The sequence below is a fragment of the Bos grunniens genome, chromosome 6 (genome assembly GCF_055505025.1).
Source record: "Bos grunniens cultivar Pamir isolate PY7600 chromosome 6, Bosgru_T2T1.0, whole genome shotgun sequence".
NCBI lineage: Eukaryota > Metazoa > Chordata > Mammalia > Artiodactyla > Bovidae > Bos > Bos grunniens.
Window position 1 is genome coordinate 105,412,408 of NC_141170.1, and position 25,154 is coordinate 105,437,561.

Consider the following 25,154-nt stretch of genomic DNA (forward strand, 5'->3'; position numbering starts at 1 on the left):
GGGTCTTTTGTGTTTCCGTACAAATTTTTAAAAAATATTCTGTGAAAAATGCCACTGGTAATTTGATAGGAGTTGCACTGAATTTGTAGATTGCTTTGGGTAGTATAGTCATTTTGACAATATTAATTCTTCTAATCCAAGAACACAGTTTATCTTTCCATCTGTTTGTATCATCTTTGATTTTTCCATCAGCATCTTAGAGTTTTCAGAGTGCAGGATGTTGTCCCAGAGGTCTCTTAAACTGTCGCAATTTCTTTTCATTCTTTTTATTCTGTTCCAGGGCATCTGCCTCATATATTCTGCTATTGTTTATTCTAGTGTGATTCTCATTTCAGTTATTGTATTCTTCAACTCTGGTTGTTCTTTATATTTTCTGACTTTGTTAAAAACTTTCTGTAGCTTCTTGCTCTGTGCATCCATTCTTTTTCCCAGTTCTTGGAACATCTTCATGATTATTACTCTGAACCCTCTCAGGTAACTGCTTATCTCCATGTCACTTAGTTGTTCTGGGGTTTTGTATTGTTCCTTCATTTGGAAGATACTCCTTTGCCGTCTCATTTCGTCCCAGTTTATATCTGTATTTTTTGTATGTGGAAGGTTAATTATGATTCTCAACCTTGGATAAGTGGTCGTCTGGGGGGGATGTCCTACGCGTCCTAGCAAGGGCCAGGCACCAGCTGGTCCCAGGGTAGGTTCTGATCTGCATCTGCAGATTTAGTTCCACAGGCTGCAGGATCTTAGTTTTCTTACTTTTGGTTTCTCCCCACTGGTGGGTGAGGCTGGTCTGGAGGCTTGTGCAGGCTTCCTGATGGGAGGGGCTGGTGCCTGTCCACTGATGAGTAGAGCTGGGTCTTGGCCCTCTGGGGCACAGGGCCATGTCAGGGGATGTGTCTAGAGGTGGCTATAGGCTCAGGAAATCGTTAGGCAGCTTGACTGCTGATGGATGTGGCTGTATTCCTACCCTGTGTGTTTGGCCTAAGATGTCCCAGCACTGGAGCCTACAGGCTGTTGGGTGGGGCCAGGTCTTGGTCCCCAAATGGCAGCCTCCAGGACAGTTCACATCAGTGGATGCTCCCCAGTACCTCTGTCACTGGTGAGCTCCACAGTGCACCACAGCGGCACCACAGCACCCCAGGAGAACCTCTAAGACCAGCAGGTAATCTAGCCCAGACTCCTCTGAAGTCACTATTTTGCCTAGGGTCCTGGTGCACGTGAGACTGTGTGTGCCCTCCAAGAGTGGAGCTCCTGCACTCAAGCCCTGCTAGACGTCAAAACCAAATGCTCTAGACTCCTCCTCTTGATGCCAGACCCCCAGGCCTGATGTGGGACTCAGAACCCTCACTCCTGTGGAAGAACTTGTGTAATGTAATTGTTCTTCAGTTTGCAGCTTGCCCACCTGGAGTGTTTGGGATTTGATTATATCAAATAAAATCTTGTTGAGTTTCTTCATTATGTCTTTGGATGTAGAATCTTTTTTTTTGTTGCTAGGTTCCAGTCTTTTTATTGACGGTTGTTCAGCAGTCAGTGTGATTTTGGTGTGCTCATGAGAGAAGAGCTCAAAGTCCTTCTGTTCTGCCATCTTTTCACATCATGAAAATGTGGCTCCTTTGTTGTTCATATAATTGACATCATGTGGTGCTCAAGTTTGAATTCTCAAGAGAGCCTGGGAGTAAACAGGTCCATTAAGGTTACTCCTTTTCTTCCGGTCGTAAGACACACAATTCCAGGGTAGCATAGTAACTTCTGGCTCAGTGAGGCCTGTTTAGGGTAATGACAGATTGCTAAAGGCTTCTCTCCACTCCTGTTTTCAAGATGGTGATGCAGAGCTCAGCTGGGGCACTCAGCTGACTAGCCTGCAGGTGGCATCTCACACACCATCTCCAGGCCCGGGTCTCTGTCCGAGTTAACCTACTGAAGACATGCGGAGCTCACAGGGGTCTGCAGCAGGCGATGGGTGATTTCTGGGGTGTCTCCTATCCAGTTGTGTATCATCTGGAACTCAAGTTACAGCTTTCATTTACATCTAAAGAGCACCTGCTGTTGTAAACATTGACACTTTGTGGACAAGGCTTGGAGAATTACAACTTTTGTTTGTTAGATTCATTTTCTCCCAAACAAAAGAGTTTCATAGAGGTGGACTGGGTCATTTTTCATAGTGAAATAATTCCAGTAAGCAGTTTTCTGCATCTTTTTTTGCTGTGCTGGATCTATATTGTGGCATATTATGCCTATTGTGGCAATGTATTCCTACTGCAGCACACAGGCTCTAGAGCTGGCAGGCTCTCTAGGTGCACAGTGCGGGCTTAGCTGCCCTGTGCAATGTGGCATCTTACTTCCATGACCAGGGATTGAACCCATGTCCCCTGCACTGGAAGGCGGATTCTCAACCATTGGACCACCATGGAAGTCCTGCATCTTTAAAGTAAATAGAGTGACTTGAGCCATGAGTTTGTAATTGGTAAAGACAAATACTTCATTGATTATTAATTATAATCAAGCCCTTGCTATTTTTCCATGAAGGATAAGTAAATGTTCCTTTGTTAATAATGGCTAAAAATCATACAAATGGTTTAACTTATTTACATACATAAATATAGAATATAAGCATAGAAAAAAGACTGAAGCAATATATTAGCAATTATTATCTCTGGGTAGGGAATCTCTAGATGCTTTTTATTTTTCATTGTATATTCTTCTGAATTTTTCAAATTTTCTATAAGGGGAATGTATTCTTTTTATAATGGTTAAAATCCATTATAATATATACCAGTAACTACTGTGCAAACAAATGCATAGAAAAAAGACCAGAAGGAAATGAGCCAAAGGGAGTCTTTCATTCATTCTTTGTTCATCCAACAGATCGTTATTGAGCACCTACTATTGCAGAGTCATGGCCAGTTTTGAGCACCACTATCCAAAATCACTGCAGATGGTGACTGCAGCCATGAATAAAAGACACTTACTCCTTGGAAGGAAAGTTATGACCAACCTAGATAGCATATTCAAAAGCAGAGACATTACTTTGCCAACAAAGGTTCGTCAAGTCAAGGCTATGGATGGATCATGTATGGATGTGAGAGTTGGACTGTGAAGAAGGCTGAGCACCGAAGAATTGATGCTTTTGAACTGTGGTGTTGGAGAAGACTCTTGAGAGTCCCTTGGACTGCAAGGAGATCTAACCAGTCCATTCTGAAGGAGATCAGCCCTGGGATTTCTTTGGAGGGAATGATGCTGAAGCTGAAACTCCAGTACTTTGGCCACCTCATGCGAAGAGCTGACTCATTGGAAAAGACTCTGATGCTGGGAGGGATTGGGGGCAAGAGGAGAAGGGAACGACAGAGGATGAGATGGCTGGATGGCATCACTGACTCGCTGGACGTGAGTCTCAGTGAACTCCGGGAGTTGGTGAGGGACAGGGAGGCCTGCGATTCATGGGATCGAAAAGAGTCGGACACAACTGAGCGACTGATCTGATTTGATCTGATCTGATCTCTAGGAATGAACTTTTAGATACTTTTTTTTTCTTTCTTTTGTACTTCTTAAAAGTTTTACTGTGAAGGAATGTCCCTCATGGTCCAGTGGCTAAAACTCTGCATTCCCAATCTGGGCATGCCACCCAGGTTCGATCCATGGTCAGGTAACTAGATCCCACATGCTGCAACTAAGACCCAGCACAACCAAATAAATATTTTTTTAAAGGAAGTTTTATTGTGAATATGTTTTTACTTACAGAATGATAGGGCATTATATTTCTTTTTTTTAAGATTCTGATAGCATTGTAGTTCAGAAAGGAGTATATTGGTATAACTGTGTAGATGCATTTTAAAAGATGAGTTTTTGAGATAATCACTTATTTTTGAAGTAACATCCCCAAAAAAGCTTTTTCCTGCTCCTTGAAAAATTCATTTCTTTAGAAACAGAGCCGTAATTTTCAGAAAGAATTTTTATTGGTGAGATTTTATAGTTCCTTCAACATTTGCCTATCTTAAGTAATTACACTTTTTATGAAGAGCAGATTTTACTTATATTTAAATCTTTTTTCCCCCCAATTACAAGGGTTAGGGAGTAGTAAAAATATACAAATGTACAGTGTAAAATGAATTTGAACTTTACAAACTATACCATGTCTTTTTGTGAATAAGATTTTTTATCTGTCAATTTATCTTTTTCAGCCTTTTTCTTCTGTTTTTCTTCTGCTTGTTTTTCAAGATAATCTTTAAGGAGATGGTCCAGTTGTGGTTCATACTGGCTTGCATGTTGCAATCCACCTTCCCTCCCTTAAAAAGATACAAAACATGAGACAACCATATTTTACAGTGGTGTCCATTTCATCATTTCATTCATCACCCACAGTGGCAAATTCAGAGTAGTTCCTACCCAAAACACCCCAGGCACTAACACAAAAGTCAGTTTTAATTCAAAATGCTTGAATTAAATACATTTTTGTTTTACCTTCACAGTGTTGGATCACACGCCCCCATAGTCGATTTTTCCTCAGACAGGCTAAATTTCCTACAATCAACAAATGCCTCCTTCCTCTGGTCAATGCAACATTCATTCTTTTTTCTGAATCAATAAATCCTACTTGTCTGGTCCTTACACAGGACAGAATAATGATCTCCTTTTCAGCTCCCTGAAAAGCATCTACTGTGGACACCTGCACAGCTTTCAAGTTGGGATGGTCGAAGTCCATCGCACTGAGTAGATGACAGAGCTACAGAGGAAAGATGGCAAGAATCACACAGTGCAGAGTGTCTTCATGAAGAACCTACACCTCTCCACCTGCCCCTGGCAGCCTTTATCATTTAACTAATAGTGGGCAATTTTCATTTTGTTATTACTCACAGAGACTTAAGTTAGTTTCTGAAATGATAAATAACTAGATGATAATATAAGTTGCAAAGCAAAATCAAAGTGGTGATTTATCTATTGCTGGGAACTCATCTGGATATGCTAATTTAGAGTTGATAAACTAATAATGAAACATGAAAAACCCTAAAAGTAAATTAATATAAATTAAAACTAGTTAGAAGTAACTGGCTGTGAGTAGATTAATATCTGGGATCTATCTTTGATTTACTGATAAAATATAACAATACTGAAAGAACATTTTGGAAAACAGATTCAATCCCATCTGTCCCAAAACACAAAGCATACACCGTATTTCCTTCCCTCTAATTTGTTTATTTGCATTTTTGCCCCAACAGCTGTAAACGGAATTTAATTAAACCTTGTTAGGTTTACATCTAATTATATAGAAAAAAGCCACAGTAGACAAAAATCTAAATGCTGCTTTTTAATACCTTAAAGTCCTAAAAGCTTTTCTAGCACCAAACCAATACAACCCAAAGCACGATGAATGTAATACCAAATAATATAATATGAAATTATAATATTTAATAATGATAAGTATCATCATATGTAGTACGGACCTTGTACATCTGGGATTTGTATAATGTTATCACCCCAATCATGGAGCCCGCTATGCCACTCGCAATCAGTGATTGAATCAACTTGAGTGTAAAAGCAGCTTCTGCCACATTATGAAAGCTGTTACCTCTTTCAATCTGGAATAAGAAACAGAACCTAGATTATATTTCCCAGAAATGATACAGAAAGTCCAAGAAAATCATACAGACAACAATACAATTAAAACAGGAAACTAAACTGTGTTGACTCTTATCAACATTAATGTTATTTACCTGTTCCAGTCCTTTTACGTTATAGAAACACAGAGTTGGGAGCCATTCCAGTAAAGGGCTCCTCTCTGTTTCGGAAATGCCATTCATGAGATTTCCTTCATAAAACAGATCATTAGCAATAGCGCTGATTGTGGGGTGACAACGGTACTGAGTTCTCAACAGAATTGGCTTGTGGCCCTAAGAAATTTAAGTACAGAAAAATAAGGAATTAAAACATTTTTTTTTCCTTAGGGGAAAAAAATCCACAATAATATTTTAAAGTTTAAAATTACTGCCATATTGTGCCCTTAGTAAATAAATTACAACCATGATAAAATGGACTATAAATGAAAAGAACTTTAAAAAAATTTAATAAAAATATTTTCATAGTAAACTTTTTATATTAAAATTATAAAACAAACAAATCTTAGACTAATAAATTTGGTATCTAACATTATACCTTCAGAACCTATGTGGAGTTGGCCTAACACTAAATTGAAAAGAATTCTTTAAAAACAAATCAGAAATTGTTGGTGATAACCCATTAACTTTCCTCCTTGGGTACAAGCTATTTTCACTCTGAATCTTCAAACAAGTTTCCAATTTTTAACATGTCATAAACTAATTCCCATCTATTTCAGGGCTCTCCTGGTCTTTATTTGCAAAATGTTCTATAATATTGTTTGAACATTTTGAAAAGTTACAAGGTACTCTGATAATAATATGTAATAAAATGCAGGGTTAGTGATCACATGGACAAAGGGGAAAAATATGTGAGAAAAAAATCAATTCCCAAAACTCTTTTAGGGCATAAATTTATGAACAGACAACCTATCAAATGGAAGAAAATATTCACAAATCATTTATCTGATAAGGAATTAATATCCAAAATACATAAAGAACCCCTACAACTGAACAACAAAAACAACCCAATTCAAAAATAGGCAAAGGGCTTGAACAGGCATTTTTCCAAAGATAAGTGCATGAAAGATGCACAACATCATTATACATTAGAGAAAACACAATGAGATACCGCTTCACACCTATTAAGATAGCCATTAATTTTTTAAAAATGAAAAATAACATTATGGTAAAGATGTGGTGGAATTAGAACTCCTGCACATTGCTGTTGGGAATGTACAATGGTACAGCTGCTATGGAAAACAGTTTGCAGTTTCTCAAAAGTTGGACATAGAAATAGCATCAGACCCAGCAGTTGCACTGGAGCTCTACAACAGTGGACATGGATAAGAGAAACGTTATAGACTTTTTATTTTATAGCAAAATCAATATACTTACTACCCACTACTAAAATTCACAGGGGAAAGATTCATTTTATTGTTAGATTATTAGTGTTCTCCTTATCTTTAAGATGAGTACTTTCTAAACGACTCCAATTAAAATAATTTTAGGGCAAGGACCTGGTCTTGCCCTAAATATATTTTATGTTCTATCATTTATAATCAATAAATGACAACTGTATGAATTTAGAAGTAGTACCATTAAGCAGAGTCGGTCAAAAAGAGTTTGTTCCAGTCCATTTTCATGAGCTGCATCAGAACCCTGAATAGTAGGAGGAAGCTGTTTGGGATCTCCAACAAGTATCAGCTTTTCACACTCAAACCTAAAACAAAATTCTACAAATTAATCTAAGCAACGAGAAAAATATGCATTAACAAAATTTACTGCACTATTTTCTAAAATGTATTTCAAAGAATCTGAATACCATGAAATGTACTGAGAACATACAAGGCTTAATAGTGCTACTAGGTGTATTCAAAGGCTTTAAAAAGTTATGCAGTAAGTAAAGAATCCTCTACATAACTTTACTTGTCTCCACATAAAACCTATTAAGTGTCCCCTGCCTTGGCAAGGAATCAGTATTTCACACAACACACTTTGAGAATAATGATTTTTAGAATCTATAAACTTAAGACTTAAAAACTTTCTTAGAAGTCATTTAGCTTAAACTTTTGTTTTAGAGATGAAGCCTATTAGGTTCTCATGGGTTAAATGTCTTTTTAAATAGCAGTAATATATAGTGGGGGAAAATCCAAGTTTTGTAGAAAAACCTATATGCAAGTTTTAGCTCTATTATATTCTATGGACACAGCAAGTTATTTAATCTCTACAGTGTCAGTATTTTTATCAGTAACCTTGATATAATAATACCTTGCATGGCTGTTGTAAGGATTTAAGCATGTAATGTGTTTAGTATACAGTAGATGCTCCACAAATATTGCTCCTCTACCCTCTACACAGGGCCTTACTCTCTCCATCCCTGGCTCCTGATTAGGGTGACCAACTGGTCCTGGTGCCCAGGACTGTCCCAGTTTAAACCCTGAAAGCCCCCTGATGCAGGAACCTCCCAAGTCTCAGCCAGAGCATGACAGTTGATGCCCTCCTCCCTCAACCTTTACACCTGGGGAAAAAGATCTGTAAATTCACCAAAATAATTGTGTGCTTTATTTTAAAAGTGTTTGTTAATGTTACATCCCCATTTTTTTTAAGGGAAGAAACCCCATACTTTTGGTTATGATGTGTAGAGATTTATTGCCATATATATTGCATCAAAATATATTAACATGAAAGTACTGGTGAAGTAAAATCTTTCTTGTGTATTTTCAACACTTGTAAACTGGAAATCAGAAGATTAAACATTTACTATAAAGAAGGAAAACGCAAAACAACAAAGGGGGACAGAACAGGGCCTAGGACTCGAGCCCATTAGTCTGGTCTAGTTGAGCACACCCTCCTCTGCCTTTAGGATTCCTCAGAAAGAGACGCTTTAAAAGCAGTGTTTCAATGGGCTGAGACAGCTCAGAAGATTTCATAGTTTCCTACATTTTAGTAGATAATTTTTCATTTTCAACTTATTTTTCTTTATATATGTTATCTACTTTCATAATCTAAAAACGATTTTCGAACCTAAACACTGGAATTATATCAAGGTAAGAACTAAAGAACATTCTTCAGTAGAGTTAGGTTCTTAAACTGTGACTAAAGAGGCACCTTTAATCTGGTTAAGAGATCTGCAATGTTCCAACAGAATCTAGCACTAGAACTTTCAAGGCTTTTATGAATTATGTGACTCAGGTGTCTAAACTGTCATCTAACCAAATTTTGATATACGAACTCCTCCCCCCCTCAAATTTCCTTTCACATTCTTTTAAAGAATCAGTTTAGTACTTGAATTGCTAGGAATTGTCACAAAAGTTTGGTAAGAGTTTGAGGAAATGTTTGAAATAACTGTAACATCCGAGAGTCTTTGGAAAAGAATCTTTTAGGTTACCTTGCAATGGGAAGGAGAGAAGCCGGTTCTGTCATTTGACTACACTCATCCAGGACAACCACAGGGAATTTGAGATCATTCATGCACGGGAATGGGCAGGCTGCACAGGTAACTCCAACTACTCGAACCTTCATTGTAATGAGAATGTTATTAACAACTATTAAACAAAAGAATATACTTCCCAAAGAACTTGTAGGCTAAAACCATAAATGAGCTAGTCCTAATTTAATCACCACCAATCAGAAAATAGGCCACTTGACATCTACATTTTCATTATTCCCACATAAGGAATTCCTCTTAAAAAAATTTTATTTATGAACAAGTGACACCAATGAGCAATAGATTATAGTAACATATCAGTATATTGGATAAGGATGTAAAATAAGTGTGTGTGTGCTAGTCACTCGGTCGTGTCCGACTCTTTGCAACCCCATGGACTGCAGCCCACCAGGCTCTTCTGTCCATGGAATTCTCCAGGCAAGAATACTGGAGTGGGTTGCCATTCTCTTCTGTAGGGGATCTTCCCAAGTCAGGGATCGAACCCTGGTCTCCTGCATTGCAGGCAGATTCTTTACCGTCTGAGCCACCAAAGAAGCCCAAGTGGTTCACATAAATGACTAATTCGCACTACCTGAGTGTAGTCAAACTAAGCCCTTCTGGATTTGGTTGGGGAAAAAGGAGGGAAGTTAAGTTCATACTTGTGATAATAAAAAGCTAGTCTGAAGCATTTTGAGGACTCCTGGAACCAAAACTTATTGTAGACATTATTGTTTCCAATTTTCTCTCCTTCACCGTGAGAGTATTTATTACTCATCCACACCCTTTACTGTATGGCTTTGCAGTGCTTCCCCCCAAGAGAAGTAGGTGAAGTATATTTCCCAGCCCCACTGATGCTGGGCTTGGTCATAAGACCTGTTACAGCAAAAGGAATCTTAGCAGACATGCTATGAACAAAAGCTTTACATGTATCTATATGATCCAGCCTGCCCTCCTGCACTTCTGCCATCTGTCAGGAGAGGGCCATCATGCCACAGACAACTGTTCTCAGAATGAGAGGTTTGACCTACACCAACTGACCTGTAGAATCACTGAATCATTAAATTTGTTGTCTTTAGTTACTGAGATTTTGTTTGTTAAGCAATGGTATTTCAGCAGTAGCTCACTGAAACGGTGCCAAGCACGTTGACTGTCCCAAATCTCTTGCAGAAAGTGACCCATGTCCACACTGTCCAACAAGTGGACAACCTCCTTTTCTTCTCCCATGCTTTGTTTATAGGAGAAAGCTACTGAAGACTTCTTTCCTCAAAGCTGACACCCTGTCTTGAGTCAGAACTTGACAAAGGCGATGATGCTACTTGCTAAGCCAGAGACCCTGTGTGTCCAATATGGGCTCCCAACACCTGGGATCCATGGTCTGAGCCTCCCAGGTTCTTGGACAGATTTTAAACAGACCCCAAAGGGCTTGGTTTTCTAGGAAAGCATCAAAGGTAAAATTCACTTGGATATTTTGCCCAGCGTCAATAAAATAAAACATGGATTGCATAGACAGGCACACTTTAGTTGAATCTAAGCTATCATAGTTGGTTTTTTTTTAATTTACTTAAGGGGAATAAAATAGGAATAATATTCCTCTCAATAGGAATAAAAATAATATAAATCGTATACATAAATTAAAGAAATAAACAACTGACGCTGTTTCCTCTCACCTGTTTCAGCAGGGTTTTATTGGTCCCCAGTTTATGCTGCTCAATACTTTTCCTCACGTAGACTCTTTCCACAGGAGTCAAGTCTTCCTTCATGAGTGCATGCAGTTCCTTTAATTGCTCATTTTCATTTTCTGAGCCAGCATACAAACTTAAAGAACAATGACATAAAAGAATACCCTTTTATTCTATTTTAGTAGTATCACAAAAAAGCAAAACACAAGAGTTCCTAAATTAACACCAAGAAAAAGGCTTTCTCTAGTCTTCTTCAAAAACCAAACTTAAGGTAAGAGTTATGTAAAATTATACTTCTGTGCACATTCTGTGACTTTTGGAATTTGGCATTCTTACCTGTAAGGTAAAACTGGCTTGGCAATCTTTCTGACACTCCCAACTCTGACAAACTTTTCAAATCCAAGACTAAGAAGCCTTTAAAGAAAACAGGGTGAAACAGATTGACTATTTAGAAAACAGAATCTAAAACAAACTTTCATATAATATACACATTATTAAAATAACTTTGTGTAACAATATATTTTATAGTTACGTAGTTTAATGTGAAATGCCTAAACTCAAAGGCAATGTAGCTGAAAAACTTTATAAAATGTGTTTCAGAGAATTTTAAAAATATGTATTATCTTATGTTGAGGGCTCATGAAATATTCATAAAATACTGATGTTAGAATTTATCACAAATAAAATTGCCCTAGGGACTCCCTGACAATCTACTGATCAAGACTCTGTGCTCTCACTGCTGTGGCCCAGTTCCATCCCTGGTTGAGGAATTATAGAAGATCCTACAAGCTGCATGGCATGGCCAAAAAAAACCCCACAATAATAAACAAAAAAGACAAAACTGCCCTAAAGACATCATGGAAAGCAAGAGCTACCATATAGTTAGCATCAAGATTTAGTGGGAAGAGTGTCAGCCTCTTTATATACGTTGCCTTGATAATTTAATACTCCTTACAGCTCTGCACGATATCTCATCTTAGAGATGAGGAACTGAAACTCAGAGCTCTAAGTCAGGTATTTTGCTAAGTCAGGCCACGTGGCTAATAAGTGAGGCAATCATGAATCAAACCTGGGCAAGTCTGTCTACCTCCAAAAGATACGGGTGACTGTTCTTCCACATCCATGACCCCCTAGTAGGGCTTTGTGCAGCTGCAGCCCTCAGCTCCCTTCCTTCTTACGTATCTTACAGCTCCTGCTTTATGTGAGGAACGGAGGAGGGACTCACTGAACATCCGGACTCCTGAAACATCTATCACCTCAAATGGGGGATAAAGAACTGGAAAACGAAAGAAACTATGGCTCTTCAAACATCGTTTTCCTAGATAATCTTGAAGCAATTTGTTTAATGTCAAGCAATACATGAACAGACTTCAGGTTTTGCACTTTTTTAGTTTTTATCTTGGATAATAGCTATTTTTCAGTCTGAAAAACTAGTTTATATATTTTTTTCAATATAAGTGTGTTAATTCTATGAGAACACTGTAGTATCCTCATCATGGAGCAAAAAATATTTTATTTCTTCTCAAGAAATTCTTCATCCTATTCTGTCCACTGCAGTTGAAATGCATTACCCAAGTACATAGCTAAATGTCAGTTTAGTGTGAAGAAATGTCTGGGTCCAGCGTACATGCAGTTGGGATAAATACAGATCCTAACTGCAGTCCACAGTCCTCAGGCCCTCATCAGAGGCTTAAGCATCAAAGAATCTCTTCTGTGTTTTTTGTTACCTTTCATAGTCAGTCCTCAATCTTCTAGCTTCTTGATTCTTCTCTACTAAACAGAGTTAAATTTTTATCTCAAGCTAAGCAATCTAAAGTTCTTTCCAGTTTGTCCCCAAGTAACTGTTCATTATCCTGAGTCAAAAAATGTCCTCAGCCACTGTCTTAGATTACTTAGAATAGTACACACAGGTAGAACTTGCCTAGAGGGCAATCTATCAAGAAGCTTTAAAATGTTCATATCTTTTGTTCTAGGCCTAGGTTTGTCCTCAGAAAAGAATCAAAAATGGAGGCAAAGATTTATGTTTAAGGATCTTGGTTACAATATTATTTATAATAGCAAAAGCTTGTAAAGACCTTACTGATCAAAAATTGTTTATAGTACAAAAATTGTTTATGTAAATCATGACATATAATAGAGCTATGAAAATTTTGGTTTCTAAGATTTAATACCATAAAGAAATAATCTTTGAGTAAAAAAAAAGCAGGACACAAAACAAACAGTATATACTGTTGAAAACTAAGTTTGGAAAACAAAATGAATGTGTGTGAATGTATTGAAAGTCTGTAAAGAAATATAATAAAATGTTGCTGCTGCTGCTAAGTCGCTTCAGTCATGTCCAACTCTGTGTGACACCATAGACAGCAGCCCACCAGGCTCCCCGGTCCCTGGGATTCTCCAGGCAAGAACACTGGAGTGGGTTGCCATTTCCTTCTCCAATGCATGAAAGTGAAAAGTGAAAGTGAAGTCGCTCAGTTGTGTCCGACTCTTCACAACCCCATGGACTGCAGCCTACCAGGCTCCTTCGTCCATGGGATTCTCCAGGCAAGAGTACTGGAGTGGGGTGCCATTGAGGTCTGCATATTTTCTACTATACCCATTACCTAATGCAATTATAAAAGTTAATTTTTAAAAAGGCTATACTTATAAATAATGGATTATTTCCCCTAATCAAGCTTTATCATTTATGTTGAAATTCAGATCATTAAACATTGGAATACTGTAATACTGTCTTTGCGTTTTTAATAAAATCTTACACAAAAATTTTACCCTGTGTAACAGACTGCACTATTGCTTCCATGAAACAGCAAGAGGCTAACCTTTTAGTTTGTAAGTAGGAAAAAAGATCAGGCTTCCCTGGTGGCTCAGTAGTAAAGAATCTACCTGCCAATGCAGGAGACATGGGTTTAATCCCTGGGTTAAATCCCTAGAACAATGGATCGGGAAGATCCCCTGGAGAAGGAAATGGCAACCCACTCCAGTATTCTTGCCTGGAAAATCCCATGGACAGAGGAGCCTGGTGGGCTACAGTCCATGAGGTCATAAAGAGCTGTATACAACTTAGTAACTAAACAACAGCAACAAGGAAAAAAATCACATACAAAAACCTGATGATTCTGGCACAAGGATGGGATAAAGGTAAAACTAGAGGTGGATCCCTCTTATTGAAACCAAAACATAATTTAATCAAACTGTTCAGCTATTTTAGTATTATGTGTTCATATGGGCAGGTAGACGAGAGAATAGCCTGTAACTTGGTTCTGCAATTTTAGCCTACTTTAAAGTAGTCACCCTAAGCTCCTGGGTCAGAGACAAAGGACTTTTATTCTTGGCATAGGAAGCAGCATAGGCACTAACGTATCTACAGTGGTTTCCTGTGGTCCCCAAGTTGAATGAGGAGACACAGAGAATCAGATGGACACCTGCACTGCGTGGACTGAGCTGTAGGAAAGAACACTGAGCTTGGACATCCACTGTTTTTTAACAAGAAATCAGCAACTCTGCTCTTGGTCCTGGAGGGAGATATTACACCATCAGTGAAGGTTGCTTACTGCAAACACAACTGGGAAAAATGTGTTGGGTTAGAGTGGTCAGGGCATGCATGGTGGATTGCCTCCCCCAACAATATATGTCCTTAGCTAGATTTTTACATGAGTATCCCATCCTGTGTCAAAACTGTCAGGTTTCGTACGTATTTTATCCTGCTTACAAACTATTAAGTCAGCCTCTTCCTGTTTCATGGACTCTGGTTCTTGAGTCAGAGACAAAGGCCTTGCCTGTCCGGCATGCCCAGCACAAATGTGCATGGACATTCAGGGCCCATGGTAGACCGCCTCTCAACAACCACCTAAAACATCAGGCACTTAAATACTCCTGTCCTACCTACCCAAGAAGCACTCTGTCAACAGCTACATTAGTAGAAGAAGAAATCAGAAGTTTCCACGGTCTTGCATTTCCAACTGTAAGAGCTTCACATTTTTCAAATAGTTGCACAAAAAACAAAATCACCACAGCCAGCAAGTAACTCTTTCCTGCTCCGAAAACGCCTAATTATTTTAAAGGGGGGGAAGAAAAGTAAAGGCAATATCGTAAATAAATTTCTGAAAAGCACAAGAAATATCCATCCATCTCCCTCTCTCCATTTAATTAATTTATTTAAAAATATTGCGGGCCCACCATGTGTTTAATTAGCACAAGGAGGACATGCATAGATAATCAAAAGACTTTCACATTTAACAAGACCACAGTCAACTTAGGAAGACAGACAAGTAAAGAAAAATGATAAAACAATACAGTTAAGTAACACTATTGGCATCAGAGAAAGAACATCTCTCTTTCCTTTGGTGGAGATGGGAATGCTTCCTGAAAATAAAAAGAATAGGAGAACTAAGTCTTCCAGGGTAAGATATCCCAACTCTTAAGGAAAGGATCATCCCAGGCAGAGATGTGACAAAGCATGAAGCCGGTAAATATTTCTGTATGGCCTGTAGCAAAAAGGCAAGAGAGGAGGTGGTCTGACAAAGAAGACAAGGGGATAAATCACAGAGTTGTGCGTGCTAAGGCTAAAAGTTTGAATTATATCTTAAAGGCCAATGGAAATCAATGAAGAATTTTAAGTAATGGAACTGACTTAATCAGATTATTATTTTTTTTTTTTTTTAAGAAAAACTACTTGAGTGAAGCCTGGCTTGTTGCAGTTCATGGAGTTGCAAAGAGTTGGATACAACTTAGCAACTGAAGAACAACTTGAGTGAAAATATGAAAAAAGGAAAAAGTAAAGGCAGATCAATTAGAAAGCTGTGTGAGATCATGGTAACGAATACATGCTGACTTTACTAAGTGCCTCCCGTGTGCCAGGTACCATTCTGAGCTCTTTACCTATTTAACATTTGATCCCCCAAACCTATGAGACAGATGCTATTATCAAACATTATTTTACAGAGGAGGGAATTAAAGCTAAGAGAGCCTACACTCTCACTAACTAGGCGATATGGAAGTATGTTAAAGGCCTGGACTGAGTGGGTACAAATGGGTGGGAGAGGACAGAAAATATGAAATGAAAATGAAATATCAATATGAAAAATAGGAAACTAGAAGCGACATCTCAGTGACTGATCTAATAGGGGGAAAGAAACAGTAAGAGAGAGGGAGGACGGTTAAGAGAAAATCACTTCATCTAGAGAGAAAGATACTAAAGGGGATTCAGGTTTGAAATAATCTATTGAGTTATTCTGGAATCTTGTTTGACTAGGAAATTACAAAGGTGCAGATTGAGTGACACAAGCTTATATAACAATGTATTTACTAGAACTGTTTTCTTTCCTGCTTCTTACCGTGTATGATCGTGATAGGGAGGGTATGAATTGCCAGTTCCTTCGCTTCTTCGACACTCTGGCGTGATGCCATCATTTGAGCTATCTGAATTAGAGCTTCGGCTTGATCCTTGTTTAACTTGTGCACCTGAATTAACTCACTGGCCAACTTCAATGTTGCTTCTATACTGAGTAGTTCAAATTTTGCGTTGATATTTGAGAAGGCTGGTGGGATAAACTTTCTCTTATTGACTCTCTTGTTGCTCGTTGTAGTTGATGAAGACCTAGTAAAAAGGCAGCGTGAAAAAGATTTTTTTTTAAATAAAAGGCTTTTGAAACAGGTAAGTAGACCTATTTGTAACTTAGCCTTCACTTAATAAGCATCACAGAGAATATTTTTTTGGAGACATAAATGAACATATACCCCAGTTTGGAGGAAGGTGGATGAAAACAGAACATTTGTTGAAAATCTACTATATGCTGGCATCATGCTAAGCATTTTATATTACTTGATGTAATCTTCACAATACTAAGTACTTAATTATCCCATATAGAGATATAGAAATATTAACCTTTTATTCCCCCAAAAGCACACAGTTAATAAGTGTATAAGCTGACTTTAAAGCCCATGTTCTGTTAAACAAAATCAACTTAGACAATTAATATAGCTTCCATTTAAGGTAAAATGGAAATAAACTGGTTTTATTTCTATTAAGACTGAATTCATTTCAAAGTAGATAAATGACATAATGGATAAGAATATTTACTTTTTTACCTAGGACTTCATTATGGTGAAAAAAATGAAATACCACAAGTTAGATCACAACAATCCAAATTAGAATGTAGACTTTTTCTATCACTTTACAGTGAATTCAACATGTCACTTCCAGTTTTTTAAAGAAAGGGACAAGGTGGTTGACAAATTAAAAATGAAGATATAGGTTATGTCAAGAATAAGATCAGTATCAATACCATACTATATTAAAGCTGTAAAATGTTACATAATTTTAAATGTTTAATAATTTGCAACATAAAAGTACAGATAAATAAAAAAGTAAAAACACTCAAAAGATCCTTAATAAATTATTCCGTAAAAAAGGAAAAATATCTGCAGTATCCTTGTTAGCCCCAGCCACAATAAATAAATAAATAGAGGAACTGTTGGGAAATGATGTGTACCTCCCCTTTCTCTTTTTAATTACTAATGAAGAGGAACCCCATAATCCCCCAAAGAAAATTAACACTTCATTGGCAAAAATTTGTGTAATGTACTTTTACTCCATTTTCATTTTCATGATTAGTCACCATTTTTGAATACCAATGACCCAAAGGTAAATAATGACTTACATTGTTAAGAGGTACTGTGTTAGAGGTAGAGTAGCTGGATTAAAGTAGTCCCGAATATTTTTTAAAGTGGTCAGCTCTGTGCTGGCATTACAAACCAATAAGGCGTGGACCACTGCTGTAGACAGAATACAAAAAATGAACATTTAATGTAAACAAATGGACCATTAGAAAAAAACTATTAAATGTCCATATAACTCAGAGTTATATGGATTAGTCACAACATAAAATAAACCCTTAAGTATATGCAGAGGTCCTTTTATCCATTAAACCAGTATACTACCTGCTCATTCATCCTTTATAAACTGCATAATATATCAACTTTGGACTTTCATAATGAAACAAGGACAACTGTCTTGAGTTAGGGCATGGTGACACTGCTTAGCAGCTGGCAGTTCCATTTAATCAGCATACCACATTGTATTGCATAGTAGTGTGTGTGTAATTTGAACATTTTTTCCCTCAGTTATTTTATAGAAAAATAAGGAAAGCAGAAAATTAGAATGCTGTTTATTGGTGAGGAAACAACTGCAACAAATTTGAAAATATGCATTTGAAAAATGACAAATGTTTATTTAGGCTCTTACTGAACTCAAGCTGATTGACTAGGTTTATTCAGTTCTAAAGGGAAAAAAAATCAAGTTTAAAAAGTCTATGAAATAGGTGAAGTGGGTCATTAAATGCCATGTCTTAATTAGTTATGGATCAAATTCAACCATCAGAAATTATTCCAGAGATCAAAATGTATAGAGAAGTAACAGATTCATAGAATTGGATAGGGATTCAGCTTACCAGGCTGGGAAGATCCCCGGAGAAGGGAAAGGCTACCCACTCCAGTATTCTGGCCTCAAGAATTCCATGGACTATATAGGCCATGGGGTCGCAAAGAATCAGACACAACTGAGTGACCTTCACTTTCACTTTGAGCTTACTAAAGCTTTCTTTATTAAAAACTAATAATAATTTTAAAATAAATAAATAAGGCTCATACCCTATTTGGAGAAGGCAATGGCACCCCACTCCAGTACTCTTGCCTGGAAAATCCCATGGACGGAGGAGCCTGGTGGGCTGCCGTCTATGGGGTCGCTAAGAGTCGGATTCAACTGAGCGACTTCACTTTCACTTTTCACTTTCATGCATTGGAAAAGGAAATGGCAACCCACTCCAGTGTTCTTGCCTGAAGAATCCCAGGGACGGGGGAGCCTGGGGGGCTACCGTCTATGGGGTTGCACAGAGCTGGACATGACTGAAGCGACTTAGAAGCAGCAGCAGCAGCAGCAGCAGCAGCATACCCTATTGTGTTATTAAGAATTTCTTGGGACCTCCTTGGCAATCTAGATATTAAGATTCCATGCTCCCAATACAGGGGGCACAGGTTAACTCCTGGTTAGGGAACTAAGATCCTGCATGCCATACAATATGGCCAAAAAGAAAAAAAAAGAATTTCTAAAGGCAGATGATAAGATAGCCTCAAAATGAAAATCATTGTATCCAACTGCTCACAAAATCTCCTGTAAAATCTACAAGACCTTCTCAATATAAAAATGGTTTATTAAATATATACTACTACAACAAACCAAGAGAATTAAATAAATCAAGAACCAGAACTTGTAAGAAATTAAGAAAATTCTTATTTATATTTTTAGAAATCAAGTATATACCATGTAAAATTCAACTATAACAGAACACTTAAGTGAGAGGTCAAGATTTCACTGTACTGTTAGTGCTCTGGGACTTGAGCTATAGAAATATTTTGTTGTATACACATTTTTACTACTACTACTAAGTCACTTCAGTTGTGTCCGACTCTGTGTGACCCCATAGACGGCAGCCCACCAGGCTCCCCTGTCCATGGGATTCTCCAGGCAAGAACGCTGGAGTGGGTTGCCATTTCCTTCTCCAATGCAGGAAAGTGAAAAGTCAAATTGAAGTCGCTCAGTCGTGTCCAACTCTTAGCGACCCCATGGACTGCAGCCTACCAGGCTCCTCCATCCATGGGATTCTCCAGGCAAAAGTACTGGAGTGGGGTGCCATTGCCTTCTCCAAATACACATTTTTAGGAACATCATATACAGTAATAGGAAGTAGTGAAAGTGAAAGTAGCCCAGTCGTGTCTGATTCTTTGCGACTCCCCGCTGTCTGACTCTGTATGATCCATGGAATTCTCTAGGCCAGAACACTGGAGTGGGTAGCCTTTCTCTTTTCCAGTGGATCTTCCCAACCCAGGAACTGAACTGGGGTCCCCTGCATTGCAGGTGGATTCCTTACCAACTGAGCTATCAGGGAAGCCCAATAGGAAGTAGAGGCGGATGTTTTTTGTTGGCTTTGTTATTGCTACCAATCCATCTGCTTCCACCCACCTCATGCATGTGTGCTCAGTCATGCAACCCCATGGACTGCAGCCCACCAGGGTTTTCTGTCCATGGACTTTTCCAGGCAAGAATACCGGAGTGGGCTGCCATTTCCTTCTCCCTTTTTGTTGGCTTTAATCAAATAATCCCACACAAAGTTAGCAGGCTTGCTTACAGTGCATCACATGTCTTTCATTCTTTTTTAATATAAAGTAATATGGTCATAGTAATACTTACTGTTAGTGGGCCAGTTCGAAGGGAAATAACCTTTCAAAGGTAGAAGCTCTACCTCATTGATAGATGATGGTCCAAAGAAAGTACTACATGCAATGAAAGTGTCCAATTCAAAGTCGAGGGTTTTCGAAACCACCCAAAGATCATCTGAAAAGACAAACATTCTACAGGTCTCAGAACAACGCTCAATCCAAAGCTACCTCGGATTTTCATTGGTGCTTAGTTCTACACTGTTTTTCAAAAAACAAACATGGTTATCATAATTGACATAATTCCACCCAGAGAGCAGAACTCATAACATTTCATTTCCATGATTTTAACTCAATTTTATGCTTTTAAAGTTACTTCGTAATTATTTTTAAAAAAAACACTATAAATAAAAACAACATCTAACTCATTTTTCTCTTATAAAACAGTTTTATAGCTACATTTGATTTTCCCAAGGGAGAATATTAGCCTAAAAACATGCTCTGCCCTTTAATGGTTTCCATGCTCAAATAAATCTGGCAATCTGTGCACAGAATACAAGTTCCAGTTAAGAGATGCTCCAGATTAATGAATGTTCTCCTTTCTTCTCCACAGCACACTGAGCACTCATGGCTAGTAGGCTACTTTCCAGACTGCCCCTGCATTATTTCTACCATCAGTTTGAATTTACACCTACAAAGAGTCAACTGCATTTGTTCTAAAACTTACTTATAATAGTAATAGCTGTCTTTGCTACTATACTTTTATAACTTAGTGATTTCCCTGGTGGCTCAGATGGTAAAGCATCTGCCTACAATGCGGGAGACCCACATTCAATTCTTGGGTCGGGAAGATCCTCTGGAGAAGGACATGGCACCCCACCAGTACTCTTGCCTGGAAAATCCCATGGATGGAGGAGCGTGGTAGGCTACAGCCCATGGGGTTGCAAAGAGTAGGACACGACTGAGCAACTTCACTCACTCTTTTATAACTTAATCACTATAAATATGAAGGGGAAAATTACTGTTTAAAGAAAACTACATTCCTACTTTGTAAGTCCAATGTAAATCACATATTAAAACTGAAAAATCTTGAATTAAGGTTATTTGTTTAATGTGAAACCAATTTTTAAAATTTTTATATTAACTCACATTCAATACCCCCACAGAACTATTTTTTTTAAGGAAATATGTTTAGGAAACTGAGGAAAAGCTGACCTATAGTATAATTTATACCTAATTTATTTAAAAATACCTGCCAATTGAGGTAACATATACTTAAGCAATTTCCTATTTGCAAATACATTTTTATTTAATATTGACAATTTTTAAAAAGATCTCCAATTCAAAGTAGTTGACAGAAAAAAAACCTCTTTCTCCCTAAATCCTATTGAAATGACAGAAGAAATATGAAATCCAAATCCAGTACAGTACTGGCAAACAGCCAGCAGTGGGGCAGGGAAAGCCAGACTTATTTCAGAGATGCTTTAGGAAGTCACAAAGGGAACGGGACAAAAAGGATGATAAAATCTTACAAAGCTGGGAAACCACTAATCCTGCACAGATAGAAAGGAATTCTGAAAACACACACACAAAGAATTTCCCCCAACAGATTGCTAGGTTAACTCCAAGCTTACCAATCAAGGAATTACGGGTACAGAAGGCCAACTGGGACATTATTTAATAGATGATGGAATAATCCTATCACTCTTGGAGCAGTTGACTCCAGAATCCATCCTGAGGTTAAACTCTGGGGAAAAAACTAAGGCTACAGAGAGGGCTTTGAGCATGAGAAATGGGGCAGCAACCCACATAACTGCTAAGAACCTAGGATAGGTAAATAGATCAGAGTCCATCAGCAGGTCATGTATGTATGGGAATTTTGTTTTTTAAGTAAAACACAATAACCTATGTCACGTTCTGGGTCAGCAGACATTTTAAATGTCAGATAGGTAGTATTATTATTACTGTTTTACACATGAAAGAAGTTAGTCACTATATATATATTTATATATCAACAAAAGATTACATGAAAAATATATAAGAACTGTAAGATTATAAACAACACAATAATAAAATGGGTAAGAAGAAATATGTAACTAATAAACACATGAAGAGCTATTCAACATCACTGGCAAGCAGAGAAATGTAAACTAAAACCACAATGAGATCATTTTATGCTCATTTGAGTCTGCTGAGCCACCAGATAGGAGCGTAAATTGATGTAACCGCTTTAGAAATCAGTTGGGCACTAGAGCCTACAGGTTTGTGTGGCATTTTCATTTCCTGTAACAGCATTTTCATTCCTAGGATTATATCTAAAGGAAACTCTTGCACATCTACAGGATAGCATAAGAATATTTATGGCACACTGTTCACAATGGCAAAACTTAGAAACCAAATGATCATCGATGGAAGAATGAATGAATGAACTGTGGCACTGTCACAAAATAAAATACTATATACACAAGTAATCTAGACTAGATTTTAGATCAACATCAATAATATCTATATACTGCAGCAATATATTATACTAGTAAGTAAAAAAGATAAATTCTATAAGATTACTTACAGAACTATATCACTTGAGTAACATTTTAAAAACCTTAAAACTTAAAATATGCTTTCTAAGGAATTCATTTGTATAAACATATACAAAGGAAAGCAAGATGTTGATGAACACAGGGATGAAATGCTAACTGCCTTAGGAGAAACAACTAGGTAAGTTACTGGGGTTTCTCTGTATGAACTATAGGTAGCTATAATTGGTACTAGATTTAGCTTTGCTTTGTTGATTCACTTTTATCATTTAAAATAACTAATCAAATAACTAAAGCAAGCTAGGTGAGGATAAATCACAAGAGTAGGTCATGAAACCAACATAATAATTAACCCAAATTAGTGTACATAAGGTCCTTAGAAAAATAATTTACTAAGAATTTTATCTCCAAATATACAAAAGCTGGGGTCCAGTGTTGTCATATTGTGCAGCAGTGACAGAAGTATCAAAAAACTCTACATTTTCAGCTTATTTTTGATATTAAATTCAGTTCATACAATGCCAAGAGCTCATGTGACTTTTTAAACAAAATTAAACAGTTTTTGGCAGCCTATAATAAGGTTTTTTAAAAAATAAAATTTTAAATATATTTTCTAGGGGTGAGGGGGAGAATAAAATATGCTATTTTCAAAAGAAATGGTTTAATTCATTACACAATAATTCACGATATATACTGTGCAACTGTACTTTTAAAAATCTCTTTAATACAAAGAATTTACATACAGAGCTGTATGTAACTGAGATGGGGCTTCCAGGTGGCTCAGTGGTAAAGAATCTGTCTGCCAATAAAGGGGACACAGGAGACTCAGGTTCGATCTCTGGGTCAGGAAGATCCCCTGGAGGAGGAAATGGCAACCCACTCCAGTGTTCTTGCCTGGAAAATTCAATGGACAGAGGAGCCTGGCAGGCTACAGTCCACGGGGTCATAAAACAGTCAGACACGACTGAGCAACCTGAGCACACAGCACACCACACATAAAACTACGATACAAGGCTAGATTCAGTCACAGCATCATCACATCAACCCACCTTTGCTGTAAGCAGATGAACTTTCTTTCCGACTCAGTTTAAGATAAAGTTTGCTCTTAGGTTCATTATAAAATTCAGGATCTACAGTAGTAAACTTCTTTAGTTTACCAAACCGTTTTCTTTGAAAATCAAATCCTTTCCTGCAAAATGAGTAAGAGCCAAACCTGAATTTGAATATTAAAGTATGAAGTTTTTTTTGAGATAATTAACATATACTATATTATTCCAGGTGTACAACATCATGATTTATGTGTATACTACGAAATTATCACCATAGTAAGTCAAGTTAACAACCATCACCACACAGTCACAAAGTTTTTTTCTTCTGAAAAAAAAAAAATGAAGTGTTTTTGTTTATTTTTAAATAAATTAAGGGGAATTCCCTGGTGGCCCATTGATTAGGATGACAAGCATTCACTGCAGAGGACCTGGGTTTGATCCCTGGCTGGGGAACTAAGATCCCACATGCTGCAAGGCATACCAAATAAATAAATATATTGAATTTTTTTAAAAAGCACTGAAGAACTCATTGCATGTATAAAATTTTTTTATTGTAATGAGAACTCTTACTCTTATCAACTTTCAAATATACAGTAAAATAATATTAACCACAGTCACCATGATGTATACATCAGCAGGACTTATTTATTTTGTAACTGGAAGTTTGAAAGTACAAACGTTTTTTAAAAATTTTCTTTAAAACAGAGTATGAAAAGGAAAGAACCAAAGAGTGTGTATGTTTATATGCTTTTATATATTGTTGTTCTGATTAGTCACTAAGTCATGTCCAACTCTCTTGTGACCCCATGGACTGTAGCCCCCATGGACTTTAACCCTGTAATTCCAGATGTTCAAGCTGGATTTAGAAAAGGTAGAGGAACCAGAGATCAAATAGACAATATCCGTTGGATCATCAAAAAAGCAAGAGAGTTCCAGAAAAACATCTACTTCTGCTTTATTGACTATGCCAAAGCCTTTGACTGTGTGGATCACAATAAACTGTGGAAGATTCTTTAAGAGATGGGAATACCAGACGACCTTATCTTCCTCCTGAGAAATCTGTATGCAGGTCAAGAAGCAAGTTAGAACTGGACATGGAATAGCAGGCTGGTTCCAAATCTGGAAAGGAGTACGTCAAGGTTGTTTATTGTCACTCTGCTTATTTAACTTATATGCAGAGTGCATTGTGAGAAATGCTGGGCTGGATGAAGCACAAGCTGGAATCAAGATTGCTGGGATAAATATCAATAACCCCAGACATGCAGATGACATTACCCTTACAGCAGAAAGCGAAGAACTAAAGAGCCTCTTGATGAAAGTGAAAGAGGAGAGTTTAAAAGCTGGCTTAAAACTTAACACTCAGAAAACAAAGATCATGGCATACAGTCCCATCACTTCATGGCAAATAGATGGGGAAACAATGGAAAAAGTGGCAGACTTTATTTCCTTGGGCTCCAAAATCACTGCAGATGGTGACTGCAGCCATGAAATTAAAAGATGCTTGCTCCTTGGAAGAAAATCTGTGACCAACCTAGACAGCATATTAAAAAGCAGAGACATTAATTTGCCAACAAAGGTCTGTCTAGTCAAAGCTATGGTTTTTCCAGTATTCATGTATGGATATGAGAGTTGGACTATAAAGAAAGCTGAGCACCAAAGAATTGATG

At 37.5% G+C, this 25,154-nt stretch overlaps 1 protein-coding gene and 1 long non-coding RNA gene across 15 annotated transcripts in view; one reads left to right on the forward strand and one right to left on the reverse strand.

Moving 5' to 3' along the window:
- Positions 1 to 3,702, forward strand: part of LOC147371159 (uncharacterized) — a 22,449-nt gene extending 18,747 nt beyond the window's left edge. The window contains exon 2 of the long non-coding RNA XR_015165932.1: positions 2,860 to 3,702. This is a non-coding gene — a long non-coding RNA (uncharacterized LOC147371159). The remainder of the gene's footprint in view (positions 1 to 2,859) is intronic.
- A 223-nt stretch (positions 3,703 to 3,925) lies between these two features.
- ZGRF1 (zinc finger GRF-type containing 1) overlaps positions 3,926 to 25,154 on the reverse strand; it is a 55,896-nt gene continuing 34,667 nt past the window's right edge. For 10 of the 14 annotated variants that reach the window (XM_086407113.1, XM_086407117.1, XM_086407110.1 and 7 more), the window contains 13 exons: positions 23,488 to 23,627; positions 19,936 to 20,079; positions 17,351 to 17,465; positions 16,025 to 16,287; positions 14,578 to 14,737; positions 11,028 to 11,105; positions 10,680 to 10,827; positions 8,974 to 9,101; positions 7,182 to 7,305; positions 5,703 to 5,879; positions 5,433 to 5,567; positions 4,453 to 4,714; positions 3,926 to 4,277 (listed from right to left, as the gene is read on the reverse strand). In XM_086407113.1, the coding sequence (XP_086263239.1) occupies positions 4,117 to 4,277; positions 4,453 to 4,714; positions 5,433 to 5,567; positions 5,703 to 5,879; positions 7,182 to 7,305; positions 8,974 to 9,101; positions 10,680 to 10,827; positions 11,028 to 11,105; positions 14,578 to 14,737; positions 16,025 to 16,287; positions 17,351 to 17,465; positions 19,936 to 20,079; positions 23,488 to 23,627 (2,035 nt within the window). In that variant the 3' untranslated portion in view covers positions 3,926 to 4,116. The remainder of the gene's footprint in view (positions 4,278 to 4,452; positions 4,715 to 5,432; positions 5,568 to 5,702; positions 5,880 to 7,181; positions 7,306 to 8,973; positions 9,102 to 10,679; positions 10,828 to 11,027; positions 11,106 to 14,577; positions 14,738 to 16,024; positions 16,288 to 17,350; positions 17,466 to 19,935; positions 20,080 to 23,487; positions 23,628 to 25,154) is intronic. The other 4 variants (XM_086407118.1, XM_086407112.1, XM_086407116.1 and 1 more) reach the window with 1 other exon arrangement.